A 16,213-nucleotide genomic window follows, 5' to 3' on the forward strand; every position below is an offset into this window, starting at 1 on the left:
ATTCTGTGCCCACTGCTCTGCTCCTCTGTGTCCTCTGACAGGGCATGACACAGTTGATTAAGTTTCAGCTACTTGTCCTCAGTTTTATGAGACCACACTGTAGTAGCCTTTGCTGCTTGTTTGTTTCCAAACCTCCACTTGTTCCCAGAGAGTAACTTTGTTTCTGAGTTCTGTGGGCCTGGCCACAGGGCGCTGGTCGGGCTTTTCTCACTGATGCCCTCTCTGCCCCAACAGGCAGAGCTCTGCGTTATGACCCGGCTGCTGAGCTACGTGAACCCCTTGGATCCCAGCTTTGTGGTTGCTGTTCTTACCATTGCCTTCAACCCGCTCTTCTGGAATGTGGTAAGAACTTTGCTGGATGCTCCCTGTCTTTGTCTGCCGAGTGGGCCTGCCCAGTGCATAGCAGAGACTGGGCCTGGCCTCACTACTGCACCCCGCCCCCCATAACTTCAGAGGTGCTCCACAACCTTGGCATGAAAGACTGATGGAACATCTTGATGCTCAACTATCTGGTCTTGGATGGCATAGGTGGCCTGACGTCAGCGTTTGGCTTACCTAGCCTCCAGGAAGTGCCAACTCCAATATGCCCATATCTAATATACCCATATCTAAGTTGTGGGGTTTTCTTCTCTCTCTGCCAAGTTACACAATGAAGCCATTTCTTGTGACTCCCTGCCCTGCCATGAGCTCTCATCAAATTTTGATTTTTGATAAATGAGGCATTTTGCAAAAAGAGTCTGCTCACTCCTGGACTAAGGTGTGCTATAGCATAAGAAGCCCATGTGAATTGCAAACACAAGAGACCTGGCGGCCATTCATTAGGGAACCTGGTCTGCACCCACAGGGGCCTAAGCTTGGTGGGATTTGAGGAAGGTAAGAGTGCTCCTTTCCCAAGATTGTGGGGTATCTCTCTGGCCCACTCTTGTCACCATCCCTAACAGATGTTGGCAGCAGATGTGCCCTGGGGCTGCTTCCTACCCCAGCCCTAGGACATGGGGTTCAGCCCTGGGGTGCAGTAGTGGAGCTGCATGGAGCCTGCCAGATGCCCTGTGATCGTCCTTGAGGGAAACCTGAAGAGAAGGCAGAGAGCAGCAGTATCAGCCGTGAACTGTTCCTGCCTAGTTTCATTTAAAGGACCCTTGGCCTAGGGGACAGAACAGGACGGGGTTTTTAATTGGACTTATAACTGAGGTGGACATGGCTGGTGGGTAGGTCGGGGCAAGCAGGGGCTGCTTCCTTCTCATAGGCTTGTGTTCCATGAGTGGTCCCACCTGTCTGAACACGCTGGCCCTGCTTCATGGCCAACGGGCCAGCCAGGGGAACAAGAGGACAGGGCGCACTGCTGGCTTCAAGGGGGGGGTGAGTGGGTGAGGATAGGCCACGCCTGCCTGGGCTGAATCGATGACGAATTGAGGTCAGTGGGATTCACATGTTTGGGATGGAGTGCTTTGCCCTACAAGCCTTCTTCACACGTCCACAGGGCTGCCCTTCTCCCATGCATTCTGCTGCTGAGCAGGCCCTCCTTCCTCCTCCCCTCATATTTTCCCGAAACAAACCCATTGCCCTCAAGTTGGTGCCGACTCCTACAGCCTCAGTCGCACAGAGGAGGGTTTCTGAGACGGTAATCTTCACAGACGCTAACTGCGCCATCTTTGTCCTGTGCAAGTCTGGACTGGCTGCCGATCCTTCCGTTAGCTTAACCACAGTGCCACCAGGGCTCCTCCCTCCCTCCCTCACACCAGCCTACTCTCTGGGCTCCCCAACCACGCTGGTGAGACAGGCCCCAAAAGATACCCACCACTTACTTACTGGGACTTGTGAATGTGTTCTTATATGGCAAAAAAGTCTTTGCAGGTATGATGTAGTAAGGATCTTGAGCCAGGGAGACAGTCCTGCACTATCGGGGAACCGTAAATTCAGTGGCATGTTTGTGTAGTATAAGAAAGAGGTTGAGGGAGTTTACACATGCACATATACAAAGAGGAAATATGAAGATGGAAACAGAGAATGGAGGGATAGGGCCACAAGTCAAGGAATGCCATAAGAGGCAAGCAGGGCTTCTCCCCCAGAGCACGTAGAGGGAGCAGGACCTAGCCGACACCTGGATTTTGGCTCAGTGATAGGATTTCACACTTCTTACCCCCAGAACTGTGAGAGAATGAGTTTCTATTCTTTTGAGTTTGTGATTGTTTATTACAGCAGCAAGAAATGAAGAAACCAAACAGCTGCTGGCCTGCTAGAAGGGACCCTAGTCCTGATGGGGCTCAGTGTGGAGCATGTATGGTTCCCTCTCCCACCAAGAGGTTCTGGCTCCAGAGGCTGTGCTGAAGAAGCCTCAGGGACCCCAGCACCAGCCACCCTCCGAAGTCCACAGTGGCCATTTACCTGCTGGCCAACCCTTCTTAAAGGGCAGTTTGATGTGCCAAAGCCACAGTGGGTCCTGGGGACACTTTTATGCACAAGTCCCTCTTGGTTATTTTCTGGCTGACCCTTACTAGCATGCATTTTCATAGTTATTTTAAAGCCATGCTTTTGACCCATAGAGATTTCCAGAACAGCTGAGTGTCCGCGGCATAGGCAGTTCCAGAGCTGTGTGTTTGCCGAAAGTTATTTTTGGTCCTAAGTATTTTATTTGCTTCATTTTGGAGAAAATTATTCATTGGAACAGTTTGTGGTCATTAGTGGGAGAGACAGAGAGCTCCTCAGAGTTGTTTCTGAATGAGAAGACTTACCCAAACCTGGTTTATGGGCTGCTGCTGGGCGGGGGTGGCAGAGGATTGGCAGGAAAAACTAGTTTCAGAACTGTGTGCCCTGGCTCTGCCCTGCCCAGCTCTGGGCTAATGCCCACTGCCCCTCAGAACTGCTGCATGACAATCAGCCTTTCTTCTGGGGTTAATACAGGCTACAAAAGGCACCCTGGCTGGGACTTGGATGGCCTCAGTGGGGGTGAGGGAAGTGGGCTGACTGTGGGGTGTTCTGAGGCAAGGTGGGTTGGCTGACGCTTCTGGGATTAAGTGGTTGGCTGGTGAGAGTCAGTGAGGGGACAGGGACTCTCAGCCTTGGAAACCCTATGGGACAGTTGTAATCTGCCCTGTAATGTTGATATGAGTTGATAATCAACTTGATGGCCATGCACTTGGTTTTGGATTTGGGTCACTGCCCTTTCTAGGAACTTCCACACTGAGCTTTTGTTCTCTTGCTGTGGCTCCTTTTCCTGTCCTGTTGCCTGACGGAAGTCCTATATGTCAGGTGTGGAGCCAGCAAGTGGCCTCTGCTCTCCTAGGACAGAGTCAATGTCCAGTTCAGGTGTGGCCAGAGCTCAGGAAGAAGGAGCCCCAACATTTGATCAAGGTTCTTTTGGCTTCACTGGGGTGTCTCTAGGCCCAGCACATACCCCCACATCCAGAAAGAAACTCTCCCAGGGTCTCCTGAAGTGCTTCCCCTTCTCTGCCACCACCCCTCGCCCCAGGTGCCCATTGCAGAGGTCCGGGGTCACCCTGCTTCTGCCTGTGTCCCTCCCTCTCTTTGGAGGCACTGATGAGCTTTTGCACAGCCTTCCTTCCTTCCTTCTCTGATCCCAGTCTCCCAGGCCAGGTAGCCCAGGGCCCTGCCCCAGGCAGAGTCAGGCCCCACACCCCATTGTCTGGGATAAGGTGCCTTTGTCAGCTACCTCCTCCCCACTTTGTGCTTTAGTTGTCCCTTCCCTGAGGTTTGATCTGTCCTCAGCCGGGACCTCCACATCTGGTCAGGCTGCCCTCCATGTTCTCACAGGCCCCCCCTATACCCTGCCTTGTGCGCAGCTCTACTAACATCCGGGTCTGTCCTGTGCACTGTAGGTCCAGCTGCATCTCTGGTCTCTCCCCACTAGATGTCAGTAGTACCCACATGGTTGTGATGGTCTGAAAATGGACCTGGTACCATGATCACGCTGTGGTGCTGAGAACTGCTGGTCTGAGCGCAGCAGCTTGCTTCTTGTGTGCCTCCGTGAGCCCTGGACACTGCCTCCCAACCCCAGCACAGCTCATCCTGTGTCCCACACACCAAGTCTGGTGCCTGCTCACCTACCATTCCTGTGTGGAGTGCAGGGAGAAGGTCGACTTCCTCACTGCTGTGACCTCGGTGCTCAGCGCTGCCTCCTCATACAAGTGAGGCTTAGTAAATATTTACTCTGGCCAGCCTTACTTGGGTCAGCCAGTTCTTCACCACTCTTTTGACATGGCCTCTGGGATCTATATTTGTAACTTGGCATGTGCAGGCCCTGATGTGCTGAAAAGCAAAGCAGACCTAACTAAGCAGTACTTTTAAATAGCATCTCAGTCCAGATGATAGGGCAGCTCTGTGCAATGCCTATCTCTCTGGCGCAGAGAGGAAGCTGGGTCAGGTCGAGGGTGTTCTAATAGTGGCCTTGTGCTCTCTCTCTCTCTCTCTCTCATTGTTTACAGAGTGGATGGTTCACATGCCTGGGATCTTAACTCTTGAAGACATGTTTGGAAGCTGATTGGGACAGCTTGTTGGGAGTTTGTGACTGAACTGGGTGGGTTTGGAGAGAGTGACAATCTTGTTTATCTCTCATGCTGGAATGCTCAAAAGAGCACAGCACTCTTGCCAGCACACAGACAGGTGTAAAGGGGACCAGGACCAGGGCTGTGCTCTGCTGTTAGCTAAACTCTGCTCTCTCTCCCATAGCCACTCTGTCTTCCCTCAGTTCTGTGCCTTTGCTTGGGCTGTTTCTTTTCTAGTCTGTCAGGCCATCCTGCAGAGTTCAGGTGTCAGTCAGTTCCTCCTGGGCAGGGCCCCAGGGCTCAGGTGGGTCTCTCTGAAAGCAGTTACTCTGGAGTAAGTGCAGTCGATACAGCAGTGCTGATGGATACCCCAATCCTCCCAGCCAAACCAGTCTCCGACCAGAACCCTCAGTCTCAGCCCTGCCTGTGTATAGGGCAGTCTTGGGGCAGGGGGTCCCGTGTCTGTATTAGGACAACCAACTGCTTGGTTTCCCCAGACTTGCCTGGTTTTAGCCCTGAAGTCTGGCACCTCCAGAATCCCTCTGTCCCCAGCACACCAGCCCATCCTAGTCTGCAGGCACTGGTCTAGAACCCTGGATGCAGGACAGCAGGTGGCGCTGTGGGCTAGGAGAGGACATGTGAGGAGAGGCATGGACAGAGAGGCTTCTGGGCATATGTGACCCCTGTCCTTCTGTGCTCAGAGTCCCACATGACATCTGTGGTGGTGGTGGTGTGCCGTGGAGTCAGTTCCGACTCGTACCGACCCTGCGTAGGATTTCCAAGGCTGTAAAGGTTTACAAGAGCTGAAAGCTTCATCTTTCTCCTGGGAAACTGCTGGTAATTTCTAACTGCTAATGAGTCGGAACTGACTCCATGGCACATAACAACAACAACAACAACAACCTTGAGGTTAGCAGCTGACTCATAACCACTGCACTACCAGAGCTCCTTTTGTGGTTCCTGTTAGGTCGGCCAGGCACAGGCCTGCCTCTCTTCCCTCTACTTCCTACTCTGGCTGTGTCTGAAATTTAGGATCTTAACTGAGGCCTCACTAGGCTCTGGTGTTGTGGGAGCTCACTCTGTGACCTTCTGGGAGCACAAGATTGGAAGTCGAAGGTGTCAGGATTTGACAGCTCCTGGAAGTGTCTCTGAAGTCTGTACACAGATGGTGGATGAGGGCAAGTGGTGAACTGGCGGGGCCCAGGTGGAGCAGACCAAAGGAAGGGAAATGTGTGGGGGGAGAAAGTGGGGGTGCATGGATTCAGGTCCCATGGAAGAAGTCCCTCAGACCCTGACTCACATCTGCTGGAGGTGGGTTTTAGGCAGGCGTGGGCACTGGGGAGTAAGCCAGGTTCTATGAGCGCCTCTCTTCTACTTTTAGAAACTTAGCTGTCTGGGTGTGTCTGGGTATCCACTAGCCTTCTAGCCCAAGTTGTTTGTTTGTTTGTTTGTTTTTTCCCAAGTCCAGGTTTTTATTAGGCTGTGTATACAATCTTTGTAAGGGAAAAATCTGATAACCATCAAGGGCCTTCCAGGTATGCAGACGTTTTCAGGAAGTGAAGAAGAAATGCTTAAAATGCTCCAATAAGATAAGCATTCTGCTGGCCCCTCTCAGTGATGTAAATCTCTCCAGTTACTGATTGTGGTGGTTTGAACTCTGATACCAATCCATCCATGAGGCTTTATGGTTTATTGAATTGGATTATTACAACCGTGGAGGGTGCTGGTCAAGGGCTCCATTTTTACTTGACTTTAGCAGTCTGTCTAATTGCACAGAAACCCTTCATGCATGGTTTGTAAAAATATTCTCAAGGAACTCCAGAACTGTATTTATTTATTTATTAATGTTTTATTGTGAATTATGTGATAGTTTACATGGGAGAACATCAGTTTTACATTCACCCTATCGTTTCATTGCCATGTTTACAATCCCCTCCATGCATCATCAACCAACCAAAGGGTATGCACTACAAGCCTGTCCCCTCCCTCCCCCCAGTCGTCAGCACACAGCCCCTCTCCCTCTCTGGGTCTAAAGTCTCCAGCTGCTCCATCTCTTCACATCATGGTCTCTGCCTCCATCTCAGGCATCACTGCTTCTCTGGGTAGGGTCCCCTCTCCGCTCTTCTCCCTTGATGGTCCCAGGGACCTCCGCTCCTAGACTGAAAAGTTAATCACTCCCCTCCTTGCTACAAACGTCTACCTTTACATTTCCAACCCTCACAATCAGTCCTGATAACAATTATTCACTATTGTATCACTAGAGACCCATCACATTTCATTTCATCAGCCCTATCTAGACAGATTGGAATACTACTCAGTGGAGATTCTACCTTCCTCCAGGCCCTCTGAATCTAAGTTCCCTCTTGAAAGCTTATAAGCCAGTCACTTCTTGCCTTTGTAGGCCCCCCCCCCCCCCCCTTTTGGGTAGCCAATGTCCAAGTTGCCCATCCCTGTCTACTCTGTGATGGAGAAAGGTGGGAATGATCCTTGCTGTAAGGATTTGTTCCCTCTTTTGAGCTACTGAATCCATAAGTGTAGGTCAGGTTCATCAAATTGTTTCAGATTACTCTTTTTTTTTTTCATCTTCTTTCTTCTGGTTGAGCTCTGATCATCTAGTCATTGAAGTCAGGTCAAGTGGGTATAATCTTCAAGTATTGGTGTTCTTGTGCATATGCCCTCTCTTCTTATCAGCTGGATACTTCACTCTCCACTCTAGTCCTCTGTAACTGTGTCACTGACTCTGGGCCCAAGAGTCCCCAGGTCTTGCCACACTGCTGGCCAACCAGGTCTCTACCCAGGTCCACAGGAGTCTGTTGAACATTGCAGGGCTTAGCTCGCAGCTTCATTGCTGTTTTCCCCTCACTTCCCGTTATCGGTGACGAGCGTGGTCACCATAGCCCAAGTTTTGGGGCCAGCAGACGGACTACTGAGCAGTGTATGTCTGCTGTTTGCAGGAATGTTCCAAGACAGCCCATGGGAGGGCTTTAGTCTGAGCAGAACCAGCTGGCATCTGTCCCACCCAACTTGGGCAGTTGCCTCATCTTGAGTCTGGAAGTGTATGTAGCCTGTGCCTGGTTTGTTTTTTAATAGCTGCGAGGCTGCCAGAGGGAGTTGGTGGGGTGTTGAGGCAGAAGGTGCACACTGTTGTAACTTCGCTCCCAGGCCAAGTGCTTTCATTTAGCCCAGAAACTCGCACCCAGAACATTGCCATGGCATTGGGGTGTGTCGTAAAGTCGGTGACCCCCTCCCCAGGAGTGATGAGTGGGCCTGTGGCCGTGGTCAGGTTCTCTGGGATCACCAGGTGTCCCTGCCGAGTCTCAGAGTTCAGCTTATTGGATGTTCTTCTTCCTGCTCCCTTTCTTCCCTTAGATAGGAGGAGATGATCAAGTACTGTCCTGCCCAAGGTAGGGTGTAGCCAGGTGTGAAGATAGGGAAGGACTTGCTTCTGTCACCAGTGGACCCTGAGATGACCACTTCAGTCGTTTATTAAAAGGGGGCTCTAGTCCAGGTCTAGAGAGCCTGTTTGCAGTGGGTCTGTGGTAGGAGGTGGGGTGGTCATGGCTGAGCAGTCAGTCCAGTTGGAGAGGGATGGAGGACCCGGAGACCCTCATGGAAGTGGGGATTATGAATGCCTAGAGCTCAGACCACACTGGGAACTGAAACCTGTGAAATTTCCCTACAAAAGCTTTCAGAATCTGGTGTCCTTTTTTGTTGGCCCCTACACAGTACCAGCAGCCTCTGCCAACAGGCCTAGCAAGGGCATAGAAACAACCCCAGTGGGCCACTGTGCCTGGACAGACTCTCGCTACCTCCCCCACCCCACACTTCTCACTCTGGTTTGTGTATTTTCCAGGGTTGCCTGCTTGTTTTGGCTGGTGGGACGCAGCTCCTTTGTGCAGACAGGGTGGGTGTGCCAAGGGTCCGACACTGCCCCCAAGAACCCGTCCTTCAGACAGAGTCCCACACTGAACTGCAGGCAGCATAGTTAGCCACGTACAGCCTAGTCAGTAGGTAGTGGGGAGTTCAGCTCCTTGTAGTCCCAGCAGAGTGATGAGGTCCAGGGTCTGTCCAGTCTCAGTCTGATAGGAACTCTGCAAGAAGAGCTCAATCCGATTCAGATAACAGGGCTGCTCCCGGCAGTACAGCTTCAGCAGGCAGTAGATACACGCTTCCAGCAGTATGGAGTCATTGATGGTATCAAGATCTATGCCTGGCTTCTGGTACCAGCAGGGCTGCCCTGGTTGGGTAAAGCACACATCCATAATGTCGTCTAATACCAGGAAAAACACTTAGAGCAGCTCCACACAGCAGCCCATGGTCAGGGCCCGCTGAAGACTATCAGTGTCCTGCTTCCTTGGCTCTCCCAGCTCTTGGAACCCAGCTAGTACCGTCAAACCTCGGTGTACTTGCCCCCAAGGACATTGTACTCTAGGACCTTCCTGAGCTTGGCAACAGCATCTCCTGTCTCCGGGTGTTCCATCTCATCCTTGAGAATCTGGGAGAAGTGCTGGATGAAATCCTGCTTTTCTTGGGCTTAAGTGTCTGATTTCTGGTCTCCATTCATTCCGAGGACAGAGCAAAGTGCTGGATGCTGGATCTTGCTTGGTTCCCACATCCACTCCGTGGTACAGACACAGTGCAGCCTCTAGCCCTGGTGTGGAGCTGTGGGATGAGCAGGTCAGGATTGCGCTCAAACTGACCTCAGTCCAAAGCATCCCTCAGGACTCAGCTGTGTGTGAGATATCCAGGCTTAGAGGCTCTTTCAAGAGTGGACATCTAATCTAGGGTGCAACTATTGCTCTTTCCCTGTGCAGAGGAAACAAGAGTGATGACAATTGAAGACACTTGGAACCAGTTAGTCCAATGAACTGTTTGTTGGACCACATGAACATCAGTCTCCAGGACCCTGAAACCAGAAGAACTCGATGGCATCTGGCTACCACTACCAACGGCTCTGAAAGGGCTCACAGGAGATAGGAGGTCCTTGATAGAATGGGAGAAAATGTGCAATAAAATTCAGAACCACAAAAACAGAGCAGGCTTACTGGTCAGAAAGAGACCTACAAGACTAGGGTCCTATGTCACTCTTCAGGTCTCCCCTCATGGGCCAGTGCTCAGCCAAGCACTAGTGAGTATGTTCATCATGGAATGGTTAACCATTCAAGATAGGAAAAAACATTATTTACCTAAGGACAAACTTCAGAAGGGTTGGGGAGGCAGATGGAATGGAAACCAGAATCCCAGGGAGGAAGTAGGATCACTGATTTTACGGGGAGGAGGTTGCAATCATGATTTACCGATTGTAAAACTGATGACCTGCTCTGTAAACCTTCACACAGTTCACAATAAAAAGTTACAAACTGTGCAGTCTCGGGGGAGAGTGTCTGGAGTATGGAAAGGCTGCTGTCTGAGATCTCCTCTGGATGGCCTCTCAGGCCCTGTGTAGGTTAGATATGAGAACCTTCCATCATTCTGGAGCTGGTATGCTCCCAGAAGGCTGAGGCGTGCGTGGGCAGAGGGTATATGGGGAGTGGTGTCAAGCCTCAGCCTGTCAGACCCCAGCTTCTGCCCTGGGCTGGATGAAGCCAGGGCTTCTCCTGGGAACGAGAAGGCCTCGTTCTCCCAGCTCATTGGTCCTCCTAAATGAGTGGCGTCAGGTTACTGTGAGGGGAGGTTTACATTAGGAATAGTATTTCTGACCCAGGCTGGGGCCTCGGTGATATTAGTCGCCCATCTGCCCTCAAAGAATAGTGGCTGGTGTCAAAATAAAAAGCAAGGGGAGAAGCTGTATTCAGAAAAAAAAGGGATTCTTGTAGTGGGGTAGAGGATTCCTACAGGGAGAACATGCCGACATTAAGATTTTCAAGAGTTCAGGAATAAGCATTTTTCTGCTTAAAAGAACGAGTATGAACAAGGCTCAGGAAGTCCCTGGTGTAGGGAAGTGGGGTGAGTGGAATGGGTTGGTAGATGGCAGTGTTTCACAGCGAGGACAGCGTGTCCTCAGCAGACGGGGTTCTTAAGGAGAGTGGTATATTGGTGGGGAAGAGGTAGAGAGGCAGTGGGGTACCCTGGTCAATACCTCAGAGTGTCCTAAGTCCTGCTCAGCTCAGAGAAGGCCTCTTGGCATCTCAGTCCAGCTGACCTGGTCATGATGGGCAGTTGTCACAAACACTAGCGCCAACATGAGGCTGCTTTCCCTTATATTGCAGGGACACTGGTGCTTCTGAGGATAAGTGGGTAACACGCAGATTTCTCTGTTACTGAGAAGTCTGCTCTTGTCAGGGGAAAGTTCTGCATGTGGCTAGACTGGCTGCCAGGCTGAGTCGGGCTGCTGTGGACCATAGCATGGGGTTGGCTGACGGTGGGCTACTGACTGTTGGCATTATGTGTTCTCAGGTGTGTCTTTCCTGCCCCCACAGAGCGTGGGACCAATGACTGGCAGCCTATTTAGAAGGGACAGAAAGCCCGTGGTTGCAAAGGTGAATCACCGAGCTCAGGGGGTGCCCCATAGATGATGTGGCTGTGAAACTATGACTATGGCAATAACAAATACAGAAATAATAATATTTAGTATCAGTGCTGCTGCTGTGTTCCCCATAGCTGCCATGTTTCTGGCACACCGCGCATGCCGAATAGAAGGCATTTGATTTGAAAGGCAACTTGGGAGTTTCTTGGTCCGGCCCTTAGATTTCACAGAAGCACCTCTGAGTACAAAGGTTGCTGGGCTTGCCTGGGTCATCCCGTGGTGAGCGCAAGCTTGGCCTAGCCGCGGAGCTTCCACTCTTGAGCATTTTCTCCCTGTCTAGTGGGGCCCAGCTGTCTCATGCTTGGGAAGAGTGGGAGCAGCCCCAGGCAGCAGTATGCCATGCCCTGGCCCACCCTTTTCTAGTCTGGAGTCCCCTCCTGGCAGGGTATGCTGCTTGTGTCAGTGTTGGGACTGCTTATGACGCTTGCTGTGGGCTCCATGGCACATGGCCATGTGGGGTGGCTCTGGAGCACTGAACACACCCCGTGAGCTCCATGGAGCCCTTCTCGGTCCTTGGCCATCCTTGGTCTGAGCACACAGGCTTGTCCCATATCCTGACACCTGTTGGCTGAAGAACCCAGGCCAGAATTCTGACTTCTTTGGGTCTTTTTCCTCATGTGTAAAATGGACAGAGTTGGATAGCTGCGCAGATTGGAAGAGAGAAGGAATAGCTGTGTGGCTCGGGCAATCTCAACAAATGCTGTTGTCCTCCCAGCATTTTCAGGGCCCACATTGCCTCTGGCTACCAACCCACTTTGGGTGCTTCTGTAATTTGCTGTCCCATGTGTCCTGTCTGGGGGTGGGGCTCCAGGCAGAGGAGCGTCTGACCATCCAGGGCAGACTTGAGGCAAGCTCCTTAACTAAGCCTCATGCTTGGGTTTTCCCATTTATAAACTGGGGTCAGTGAAAGTTGCCTCTTCTTGGCTTAAGAAGGTGCAGTGGATGAGTGATCGGCAGGCAGCACGGTGCCAGGCACATGGGGAGACTGGTCAGTGCAGCCTTAGGTGGTTCCTTGGTCCTGCCCACTCCCAGCACTGTGCCTGTGCACGCTCCTCTTGAGTAGGTGTGTGATGGTTGGATGCATGCTGGTTCTGCTGGCCTTGGAGTTGTCCCCAAGACCTAGGGAAGTAGCAGGGAAGATTGTAGACAGAAGGGAAAACAAGGGCGAGGTGACATTGCCACCACATCCCTGACTTGTGCCAGGCTCTGGGACTCAGCAGGTGACAAGGCCCTGGGAGCAGGCCCTTCCAGGAGAGGACGAGCAGCTCCCAACCACAGTGCAGGGTCTGCGTGGAGGCCACGTGAGGTAAGCCAGGAGGGGCGGGGGACGGAGGGCAGAGTGCAGGATTAAAACAGTAAGAGACTAGGTGGAGGGGATTCAAGAGCCACCAGTTGATTGGGGTCATTCAGGCCAGGGGCAGTGGGCAGTGCAAAGCTTACAATAGTAGTGAAAGAGGTGAAAGTGCCCAGGTAACGACGGTCTAGGACTTGCTGAGTTCTTTGGGCTTGGTGCTGGGGAGGGAGTGGCTGGGTCCCCCAGGTTGTAGGAAACTCTCTTGGCCTGCACACTTCTCTCTCCCCTCTCCCTTCCCACCTTTCATCTCAGCCCCAGATGCCTTTTGGCCTCTCTGAGGAGGATTCTCCTGTGGAGGCCTGAAGAGCATGTAGTGGAACCTAACACCTGGGACTTATGAGTTAATCAGCCTCTCCACCACGTCAGGTTTCCTGTGAAGGGCCAAGTCCTGGCCTGAGGTAAACCCATGGGTTTCAACCCTGGTTCTGCCCTCCTTTGAGCAATTCAGTTTCTGTCAGCCTCAATGTCCTTTTCTGTAAAGCAGGCTTGATGGTATTTACCTGATAGGCAGGATGCTGAGCATCATGTGAGACCTGTAAAGAAAGTCTCGGCTTAGTGTCTGATGCTCAGGCTTCCTCAGAAGTTGGCCCTCCCTCCCTCCCTCCCTTTCTGTCTCCCCTTGCTCTGAAGGGGCAATGCATAGCCCATGCTCTGGCACGCAACACTGGAAGGTTTTGAATCAGACAGACATGTGCTGTCTCACCCTGGCCTCTTGCAGGCTGTGCTGCTGTAACCAGCCCTGCCAGGGTGGCAGTTGGAGGGCTACGAGCAGACCTGGGGAGTGTTGTTGTTGTTTTAATAAGTTTTTATTGTGAGGTTTACATGAAAGAATATCAGTTTTACGTTCATCCTATTGTATTTTGTTTCGTTGCAATGAAACCTCCATGCATCATCAAATAACCAAAGGGTAAACCCCACAGGCCCGCCCTCCCCAGGCCGTCAGCATACAGGCCCTCTCCCTCCCTGAGTTCAGTGTCCGTAGCCACTCCATCTGTCCACATCATCATCTCTGTCTCCATCCCAGGTGTCACTGCCTCTCTGGGTAGGGTCCTGCTTTCTGCACTTCTCACTTGGTCCTGCCCACTCCCAGCACTGTGCCTGTGCACGCTCCTCTTGAGTAGGTGTGTGATGGTTGGATTCATGCTGGCACTGCTGGCCTTGGAGTTGTCCCCAAGACCTAGGGAAGTAGCAGGAAAGATTGTAGACAGAAGGGAAAACAAGGGCGAGGCAGCTCCTGGGCTGCAAAATTAATCACTCCCCAATGTTTGTCAAAAAACATCTACCTCTACATTTCCGACCCTCACAGTCAGTCCTGATGGCAATTACTCACTATTGTACCGTAAGAGTCTTATCTCCATTTCCTTTCACCAGCCCAGTCCCAAAGGATTGGAAATTGTTCAATGGAGATTCTACCTTCCCCCGTCCTGTCTGGAACTAGGCTCCCTCTTGAATGCTTGTAAGCCAGTCACTTCTTGCCTTTATAGCGCCCCATTTTGGGTAGCCACAGTCTAAGATGCCTATCCCTGTCAACCCTGTGTACTTGAGGGGGTGGGAGTGATCCTCGCTGTAAAGATTTGTTCCCTTTTTTTGAGCTACTACATTCATAAGTATAGGTAAGTTCATCAAAGTGTAGCGGGTTACTCTTTCCCCCCTCTACTTTCTTCTTCTAGTGGAGTTCTGATCGTCCAGCCATCGAAGCCAGGTCAAGTGGATACTACTGCAAGTGTAGGTGTTCTTGTGCATCTCAAGCTGGACACTTCACTTTCTGCTCTACACCTCTGTGGCCATGTCACTGCCTCTGGGCCCAGGAATCCCCATGTCTTGCCATACTGCTAGCCATCCAGGTCTCCACCTGGGTTCACAGGGGTATATTGAATGTGGTCAGACTTAGCTCGCAACTTCATTGCTGTTTTTCCCCCTCTTTCCCCTATCGGTGATCAACATGGTCACCAGCCAGACCACCTGCCTGCTCATGTATTCCCCTTGAGTGTTAGTCTTGGAAAGGGAGTGTGCTCTGAGGGGTCCCAACCACTTGCCTTGATGACTCCTGAGTGAACAGCTTACTTGTTCTTGTAGTAATCAGTTAGACTGCCATTATTGTTTCAGATTTTTCCAGCCAGTTTTACTTTCACGAAGTATCTTCTGTTCTTTTATCCATTCCAGGCTGGTCTACTCGTCCTTTCCAGTGGAAATTTCCTACCTCAGATGATTCTGGATGGGGTTCTGGATTCCACCTATGGTCTTATGCAATGTAAAGGCTCCTCAGGAAGCCTCTCGCTGGGCAACTTCTAGTCCCCTTTAGGTATTCCAATCAGTTATAGGCTGAAGACGGACTTACAAGCTTTCTGGCTATTCGTTTCTCCCCTGCTCAAGTGTCTATTTTACAATGGTAGGCAGGGGAAACCAAGATTCAAAAGACAGCCAAGCATGTTAACATTAACCCTGGAGAGTGTTTTGCAAGTAGGGAAGCCAGGACTTGCTGCTGAGCATGGTGACTTGTTATTGTTAATTGGTGTTGAGTTAATTCTGACTCACGGCCACCGCATGTGTGCAGACTAGAATTACTGCAGAGTTCAAGGCTGTGACCTTTCAGAGGCAAGTCTGTCCGGCGGTGCATCTTACGAAGTTTGAACTGCTAACCTTTCAGGTAGTAGTCCAAAACATAACCTATTGAACCACCCAGGCCTTTGTTTTTCCTATTAGACTCACCCAGTACTTTTGGCTGTTGGTACCAGTTCCGCTCAGACACTGCTTTTCTCCCCAACCTTTGTGCTCTGGGCCCTGAGAGAAATAGGGCTCTACTGGGTGGCAGGGGTCATTCATGGGATTGGGCAACTGGGAGAGTCCAAGGCCCATGAGCAGTAAGATCACAGCCTGGCCTGTGCTCCGTGTGTCCATCTGTCCTCCTCCTCATCACACAGCCTGGCCTGTGCTCTATGTGTCCATCTCCCTCCTCGTCCTCATCACAGCCTGGCCTGTGCTCTATGTGTCCATCTCCCTCCTCGTCCTCATCACAGCCTGGCCTGTGCTCTGTGGGTCTCTCTTCCCTCCTCCTCACCAAGGCACCAGGCCCTGTCTTGGGAATTCTGGCTAGTCTCCAGACCTAAGCCCTGACCACCTTCTTACAGGCTCCCTCTCAGTGAACCCTCTGATCTAAGGACAATGGGTCTCTCCCCAAGGTTGGCTCCTCAGCTCTCCCTTGTTCTGGCCACACTGTCTGTCCTGGCTCTGGACCAGAAGTGTAGCCTGCTGCCATTTCCAGCTCCTACCATGCACCCCCAATCTTTTCATCCTTCACCTAGCTATGGTTCTTGCTCAGATATGTTTCTTTTTTTGTTGATAATTTTTATTATTTATTTATTTTAATTTAAGGTTTTTATTGTGGATTGAGTGAAATTTTACAGGGCATATCATCAGTTTTATATTCAACAAATCATACACCTTGTTTTCATTGCAATGATTATAATCCCCTCCATGTACCATCAGTTAATAGTATTTCTCTCTATCCACTTTAGCTTTTTAAAAAACAAACAAAAAAACCACTGAGGCATATATAATAATTTACATCTCCAAAGGGCACATTCTGCAAGTCTTCCTCCTGGCCACCAGCTCTTAGACCCTTCTCTTCTTAGTCCAAGAATCCAGAGTCCTCAGCTACTTCCCTTCTCCATGCCCCCATCTCTGGCGTTGCTACTTTCTCTCTGGATAAGGTCCCACATTCTGCTTGTAAGCTTATCTCTTGATGGTCCTAGGGTCCTCTGTTTCTGGACTGTAAGATTAACCACTCCCCCTTTTTTGTTACAAAACTTCTACCTTTACAATTGTGACAGT

At 51.1% G+C, this 16,213-nt stretch overlaps 1 protein-coding gene across 1 annotated transcript in view; it reads left to right on the plus strand.

Annotated features, from left to right (window-relative positions):
- The first annotated feature begins 240 nt into the window (after nucleotides 1–240).
- The window catches only part of PEMT (phosphatidylethanolamine N-methyltransferase), a 127,864-nt gene continuing 111,891 nt past the window's right edge, over nucleotides 241–16,213 (plus strand). The window contains exon 1 of the mRNA XM_006875544.1: nucleotides 241–342. Within this exon, the coding sequence (XP_006875606.1) occupies nucleotides 250–342 (93 nt within the window). The 5' untranslated portion in view covers nucleotides 241–249. The remainder of the gene's footprint in view (nucleotides 343–16,213) is intronic.

Source organism: Chrysochloris asiatica, unplaced genomic scaffold, assembly GCF_000296735.1.
Source record: "Chrysochloris asiatica unplaced genomic scaffold, ChrAsi1.0 scaffold00331, whole genome shotgun sequence".
Classification (NCBI taxonomy): Eukaryota; Metazoa; Chordata; class Mammalia; order Afrosoricida; family Chrysochloridae; genus Chrysochloris; species Chrysochloris asiatica.